Source organism: Castanea sativa, chromosome 11 (assembly GCF_040712315.1).
Source record: "Castanea sativa cultivar Marrone di Chiusa Pesio chromosome 11, ASM4071231v1".
NCBI lineage: Eukaryota > Viridiplantae > Streptophyta > Magnoliopsida > Fagales > Fagaceae > Castanea > Castanea sativa.
In genome coordinates, this window is record NC_134023.1 from 35,066,082 (window position 1) to 35,073,931 (window position 7,850).

At 34.5% G+C, this 7,850-nt stretch overlaps 1 protein-coding gene across 6 annotated transcripts; it reads left to right on the forward strand.

Annotated features, from left to right (window-relative positions):
• The first annotated feature begins 1,094 nt into the window (after positions 1 to 1,094).
• LOC142617396 (type I inositol polyphosphate 5-phosphatase 10-like) lies at positions 1,095 to 6,511 on the forward strand. 6 transcript variants are annotated; one of them, XM_075790225.1, is made up of 11 exons: positions 1,095 to 1,311; positions 1,935 to 2,009; positions 2,198 to 2,273; positions 2,895 to 2,982; positions 3,105 to 3,206; positions 3,751 to 4,282; positions 4,379 to 4,566; positions 4,690 to 4,798; positions 5,479 to 5,624; positions 5,699 to 5,916; positions 6,153 to 6,511. In XM_075790225.1, the coding sequence occupies exons 2-10, from the start codon at positions 1,977 to 1,979 to the stop codon at positions 5,907 to 5,909; spliced, it is 1,485 nt and encodes a 494-aa protein (XP_075646340.1). In that variant the 5' UTR covers positions 1,095 to 1,311; positions 1,935 to 1,976; the 3' UTR covers positions 5,910 to 5,916; positions 6,153 to 6,511. The 6 variants fall into 6 exon arrangements, with proteins under 6 accessions (XP_075646340.1, XP_075646342.1, XP_075646345.1 ...); XM_075790226.1 differs by lacking the exon at positions 1,095 to 1,311 and adding an exon at positions 1,560 to 1,623; XM_075790227.1 differs by lacking the exon at positions 6,153 to 6,511 and having other exon boundaries at positions 5,699 to 6,128.
• Positions 6,512 to 7,850: the final 1,339 nt, after the last annotated feature.

Sequence of the window (7,850 nt, forward strand, 5' to 3'; positions counted from 1 at the left end):
TAAAAAATATAATTTTTTTAGAGAGTTTTAACCTATAAGATCCGCACATAATGATAGTTTTTTATCATAAGATCAAGACATCAATCGGTTTTTGGTGTAAACAGATATTGAATCTCATATTTCTTATTCAATTATAGGAAGTTTTACTAATTAAACTAACTAAAACTCACTTTTTCTAATATATTGAATTCATTCGAACTTCACATTTGTTCTTGTATTGGAAGATTGAATGTTTGTATTTTTACCATAATTATAGCGAAGTACTAGTTAATATGTCCCCACATAAATAGTTTTATTTTTTTTTTATTTTTGATGAAAAGTGAAAGCAGAGGGGACAAGCAGCATATGCATAGATGGTTGGGGAACTAAGAATAAGATGCACGAGCCAAAATTAGAATCAAAGTTTTTTTTTTTTTTTTTAAAAGTAAGAGTTTCAACCTATGGTTGTTATCATCAGACCAAGACGCCAATCAATTTTTAGTGTAGGCGAAAATTGAATCTCAAATTTTTTATTCAACCATCAAAGATTTTACCAGTTTAACTAGCTGAAACTCACCATTAGAATCAAAGTTGGGTGTTAATAAATAAAAAAGAATAAGAGCGAATGCTGGTTAATACATATCCACAGATGGATGGACCGTAACGCATACTTCACATCGAAACCAAAAACTGGGTCCTGGGTATATGGGTATGGGTGCCACAGAGACTAGTTTGGTGTCATAAACAAATCCTGAACATAAGCATAGTGTCATACAGTCCCAAAACAGTTCCAGGGGAACCAGTAAAGTAAAAGCCTCCAAAATTATTTGAAAAGGACTTTCGAATGATTTGTTTGCAGAGACACACACGTGGGGTCACTTTCTCTATACCCATCATTCTCTCTCTCTTTCTCTCTCTTCGTGACACACTTCTCATTCAATACAAACTACGTACAACACACAGTATTGAAAAGAAGAAGGAAAAAAAAAAAAAAAAAAAGAAAGAAAGAAATTTCTCTCTTTATCAATTTTTGTTTTGTTTTGTTTTCCAACTAAACAAAGTGCAATTGGAGTGTGCATATATGTAACTAAAAAGAGTTTGGACTTTGAAGGGACATGTCAGATTCTATTCCCACTTTGGACTGTTTCTTCTTTTCCAGTTTTCTTTTCCTGTTCTAAAGAAAAATCCCAAGTCCCCTTTGCACGTTAATCAAAGAAACTCCAATATTTTCTTCATTTGTTCAGTTTTTTTTGGCTATTCCATTGCACTATCAGACAGAGAATAATTCAGTTCTAGAACAAAGACTATACAAGTAGAACATCGAATATTCAGGTTCTTTTTTCTTTCCTTATCTTATAATGGTTTGTCTCCCCACTCCTACGTCTTGACTCTGTTTTCAATATGTTTGCTGCTTCCAAGAAACTATCATACATTAAAATTCTATTTGCTATTATTTATAGGAGTATTAATTATATTATTACTATAAGTAATAGGAATTGCTTGCTTGGGTAGTTGACTTTTTTGGGGAAAACCCATTTGTGCTGTCAACCTCTTTCGTGGGTTGCCACCCCTTCTCCTCTTCGTTTATGCTTTAGATTCTCTGCTTCATGAATGCCATAATGTGTAACTTCTTATTCTTTTCTGGTAATTTCTCTTTGTTTTTGCTTGTACTATGTTCATGTGCATTCTTTAATCTTATATGCTGTTTCAACACATTGGTTTCTTGGCTTCATAGTATTCATTTTCTCTGTCAATTTTGTCTGTCTTCAATGTTTTTGTTGTCTTTAAATGAAGTTAGCAGTATTCTGTGTCAAAAGGAACAATTGGGGATCCTAGATGTTTTCTGATTCTTATTCTGTTTTATTATTTAATTAACTTATCAATGGGTGAATGATTTTTTTATTTTTTATTGAGTTTAAATTGAGTGGTTTTGGTGTATATTTTTGTTTCTGTAGGTTTATGATTTTGGGGTCTGTCACATTGGTGCGGTTTGAAGCATGACTATGAAAAAGCAAGATGAGAAGAAAAAGGTTTTTGTTCTTGTTTTTATTAATCTCTATGGCTGTTATTTTCAGACATCTTTATAGATTCTTAGTTTCTTCTCCATAATGGGGCTTTAAGGAAAGTGAATGGGCATGCACTTGCTTGTAAGATTTATGGACTTCTTGTTAGTCAAGTCGTTATCTTTCTTATCCATTCTTCTTGCTTGTGATTTCAGTCTTTCATGAGGAATATCTTTACTAGAAGGGAGAGAAATGGAAGGGAAATGATTAAAGGGTCATTTGATTCCCCTGGTGAGTGCTCTATGGCATTTCTTCTTCAAGAGAACTAAAGAAAGTAAAAGGGATCACTTTCTGATATGCAAGAATTACAATCTGTTGTTATAATTAGTAGTCTTGTCGTTTTATGGATAACATATGCTTTATCTTGAAAGCGAATGTTTACCTTTTCCTTTCAATGGAATAGTCGTTTTTTCTGTTTTTTCTTCAACGAGATATTTTCAAAAGAACTTATCAAACACTGTATTACAATAGGAATTGAATTGGTTTAATTAAGTATGGAAACATAATCAGAGAAAATGGGGGAGCATCATGCCAATTCGCTCTCAATTTGAGAATATATTCATGATTAAACTTTAAGCAAGGTTGGTAACAAAGGAAACAAGAAGGAAAGGCGCACACACACACACACACTCTCTCTCTCTCTCTCTGTCTGAGTATTATAAATTCTGTGTTATCAGTTCAAAATTAAGTGAAGTTTGAAGAGAGACGTAATTTCTCTGCTATACCATCAATATTACTGTGAGAGTTTCTTTGGCTTAAATTGTTTTAAGTATCCTAACCACCAGTCCTTTTAATTTTAATCGTCCTTTGTTTTTCATCTGAAAAATTTCTCCTGTTTTTTTCTACTTGCAGAAGCACGGTCTAGTTCAACCCTTGAGAATCTTTTCTTTACCAGCACAGGAAGTCCGATGACTTTTCATCAAGATGTTCAGACCTTCAGGTACTCATAAAATGGCCTTTTTCTTCAGTCTTTTTTCTTCCTATTACATAGAGATAATAATATATATTACTAAATTTGATTATTTTAATCCTTAGCATTCCTTGTTCTTGTTTGTGTTCTAGTGTGTTTGTTGCGACGTGGAATGTAGGTGGGAAATCTCCCCCTAGTGACCTTAACCTGGCTCAAATTCTTCACACAGATCAATCAGATATCTATATCTTGGGGTATGCGCTCTCTCTCCCTGCCTAAGTTTTGTCCACTTACTTTCTATGAGTTTTAATCAAAATACTAGATCACAATATTGTCACATTTTGTCTTTAACTAATTTCTTTTTCCTATGAACAAAGTCCATCAGAATTCTCTTCCAAAACAGCAAAATGAAAAAGAAAAAATGAACTCCGAAATTCTTTTTATGAAAATTTCTGAGATGACTGATATGATGATTTTAGTACAAAAATGACCGCAATATGGGTTCCAGTGACTAATATTACAGTCTTAGGGTATGCCCTCGTTGGGGTATACCAGTGACTGACATGTGCCCCAACCAAAATTTTGGAACTAAGGCTTTGTTGTTGTTGTTGACACAAACAAGATTTAAAAGAAAAAACGGGCTGACGTTTTAGTACTACCTCTAAGTTCTACTCAGTTCTTATTAGAAATTATCCACTATGAGTTTATATTGGGGGATTTTATTTTTCCTCATAATTTAATTAAGTAATTTCATCGTACTGTTCTTTCTTGTAGTGTAATTGTTTTCTAAATTATCAGTTTCCAGGAAATTGTCCCTTTAAATGCTGGAAATGTTCTAGTTGTAGAAGATAATGAGCCTGCAGCAAAATGGCTAGCATTGATCAATCAGTCACTGAACAAACCATCTGATGTGGCTGCAAGAGGATCAAAACCCACAGTCTCTCTTGGTGGTTCCTTGTTCTTCTCAAAGCCTTCCCTTAAAAAGTTTAGTGAGATTTTCAGGACAGAGAGTGGAAGGAAGTTGAAGAGTTGCAACTGCGCTTATGAATTAGAAAGGAAGCAGAGTAAGGATTTCTGTTTCCCATGCCAACAGTCACATATATCCGAGGACTACTCTCCTTTAGAAGAGGATGATGAAGCATCCCTTAACATGGACCCGGAACTTTCCATTCCCTCAACTACCAATCAGATGAAGTACAGTCTTATAGCCAGTAAGCAAATGGTTGGAATTTTTCTAACTGTTTGGTTGAGGACTGAACTTGTGCAGTATGTAGGCCACTTGAGAATCTCCTGCATCAGTCGTGGAATTATGGGTTGCCTTGGAAACAAGGTTCGTTGAATTTTTATTGTTGCAGACACATTTTATTCGTATGCATACATGGATGCAAAGATAAAAATCATCTTAATGTTGATTCTCTGATGGCAGGGATGTATTTCTGTGAGCATGACATTCCATCATACAAGCTTTTGCTTTATCTGCAGTCACTTGGCATCAGGCGAGAAGGAGGGGGATGAGCATAGAAGAAATACGGATGTCATGGAGATACTCAAAAACACTCAGTTTCCAAAGATCTGCAAATCATCTAGGGTGCCTGAGAAAATTCTTGATCATGAGTGAGCATTTTTTAAACTAGTGATTACAGAACTAGTGTCATAGTCTTTAGAATTCTTCTATTATAGTCTGTTAATACTTTCCGTATTTCTGTGTTTGATTATCTTTTGGAAAAATGGATTCAGTCGGGTCATATGGTTAGGGGACTTGAATTACCGAATAGCATTGAGCTACTCTGAAGCGAGAAAGCTCCTGGAGGAGAATGCCTGGGATGCCCTACTTAGCAAAGATCAGGTAGTTGACTTTACCACACAACTATAAAGTTTCATTTGGAGCTTGGACAACATGTAAAATGCTAAGTTTCAGTGCATCTTGTAGAAATTAGATACCCTCTTGTAGCTCATATTACTATTGGGTATACGTTGTACTTACTAAGTCAGTACAACTTATAAAATTCTGGGGTCATAGAATTTTAGGTATGGGAAACTGAATTTCTTCAGTGTCACTGATTATCTCATTTTTCTATTAGTGACAGCCATAGTGGTGAATTTGTGCCTTCAAATGCTATGTGAAATGAAATTTTAAGAAAAAGACCATTTATATAGGATTTGATGACACAATCTTATCTATCATTATCACTGCAAAATTCAAATTAACATGAGTCATTTCTTTGAATATTGGAGAAGAGATACATACAAACTGAGATGGATTTTACTATAAATTCCATGAAAATCAGATTAGGATTTCATTTTTTGATAAAGAAATATAGCAAATTGATTTACTTTTGTTGCTCAGGCACCCCAATCAAGCTTCGCGTTTTTTTCCCCCAAGAATCCAAGCTTGGCATTTTAATTTACACTTTTATGTGTAAACAATTACCAGAACGTTTTTGACTGCCTCTGTTGTGGCATGCTTTGCTTGTTGCAAAATGTTGTCATTGTGGTGTACTCATTTAGGTTAATATGCTTTTGCAGCTACAAATTGAACGGGAAGCAGGAGTATTCAAGGGATGGAAAGAGGGAAAGATATACTTTGCACCCACTTACAAATACTCCTACAACTCGGACATGTATGCTGGAGAGACAAAAAAATCAAGAAAGAATCGGAGAACTCCAGCTTGGTATGTATAGATAATTATAACATTGGACTTGATCAAACATTTCACATAAAAATCTGAGCAACTTGGATTGGCAGGTGTGACAGAATACTATGGCATGGAAATGGAATAAGACAACTTTCTTACATACGTCGGGAGTCTCAGTTTTCTGACCACCGGCCCGTTCGTGCAACATTTTTGGTGGATGTTGATGTTGCATCGGCTGGATCAAGGAAGGGATTATCTAGCTCTAGGTTGAAATTTGGGATTGAAGAGTTCTTACCTCAAACTAGGAATTATTTCCATTAAATAATGTGTAAGTTCATGCACAAATTTTGGTTATGAGGCACTGTAGGGGGAAAAAATAAAAAGAGAACGGTTTTCTGGTGTCTTATTGGATACTCTTGGTCTCATAGCATCTTTAATGGGCAACCATTGCTTATCATAGAGCCCCATTTGTGAGATTTAAAATATACATAGCACTGTTTAATAAGTTTGTAATCTTTTAGTGCAAACGATATTGCTTAATTTTTTTTTCTTTTTTAATATCAGGTACTAATGCACTAACACAGTCATCACAAGACTGAAGAAATATTCAAATTTTTCTGTTCATGTCAGATTAGTACGAAGAAAAGCATAGAGATGGGTGCAGAATCATTATTAATTGGGCAACCTGTACACAGCATTTTGCATGCGCATAACTGTAGTTGCTCTCCATGAGCAAAATTTTTCTTGAGAAATGCTGTACAATATATTTTTTCCTGCATGTAAAAAATAATTTCTTTCTGGTCAATGTACATGGGTCTTAGATATTCTACCTCCTAAGAGGTAAAAGACAGTAATGCTTATGCGTCGAAAACATTATACTGTAAGCCTTTATGTCAATGAGGCAAAGCCTAGTTATAGTTCATTCGGTACTCCAATTAAACTCAACTATGTCATTAAATTGACTAATAAACCATATGGTTGAATTTAATTACCCTTAACAAATGACTATGTGCTGCAATGATTAATAGTGACACGGTGGAATTTAATTGGAAATCCTAGAGTTTAGCATCTAAGGAATGGTAAGTTTTATCCTGTATCAATATATTTGTTATGTAGTTTCAGTTATCTCTATGCTAGTCATTGGAAAGAAGCTTAAAGGAATCTTCCAGTTGCATATCATTGCAGAAATGGGATAAGAAAATTGTGAATATTTTCTGTTTGTGAGGCACAAATGCTTGGCTTAGGTTCACAAGTAAACTGGCTCAACCTTTGCATTGAACCATTATTCCATGTTATTGCAATGCTTTTTGGTTTAGTAAATGGTTATGTGTTTAATTTGAAAAACAAAGATGAAAGTGAGAAAGTGAAAAGATGTCTAATCCTCAATTGAAGCTTAGGTAGTTCATTAGGTATGATGATTTTAATTATGAGAGCATTTTTTGAAAGAGTTTCAACCTATGGTGTCCACTCCTAATGATAACTTTTTATCGTCAGGCCAAGACATCAATCAGTTTTTGGTGTAGGCAGAGATTGAACTCTAAATCTCTTATACAACTATCAAAGACTTTATCAGTTGAGCTAACTAGAACCCACAATATGAGAGCATTTAGTTTCAAACTTATCTTTGAAACATGCAAGTTGCACTAGTAAGATTAATATTATCTCTGTTGTGTGTCCAATATTTTAGTTCTACATGCGTCATTCATTGATTCACATATTTTGGTATGTTATTTTAATGATTGTAAATTAGTTAGTTGGTAGAATCCAAAGTTGGCCATCCAACCATTTGTAAATAAATCACGTGAATTATCACATGATTTCTCTTAATAAGAAAATTAATGTAATCCAATTTCTGGGAATTTTGCTTTGGAATTTGGAAGGTTGGAATAGTCAAAGATTCATCACATGATATGCCTTTATATAATCTACATTTTTAATGTGAGTACCGAAAAACAAATAATCTAGGGAAGCTCTTTTTCTTTGTCTTTATCTTTCACGCATCATTAGCTATTATAAGTTGCCTTAATTCATCATTAGGCTTAACATTGGAAAGAAAACATCCTCTGGGTCAGCAAAACCATGAAGTCTTGCTGGAAATCATTGTTTGCAGTTATCTTTGCAATTACATTGATGCTTTCACTTGGGGTTAACACGGCCCAAGCCAGAGTTCACCCATCTGCTAAGTCTTCAACATTGCTCACAGCCTCTCAAGACCTCACACATTCACATTCAGAAGCGAAAAAGACTAATACAACCCGGCCA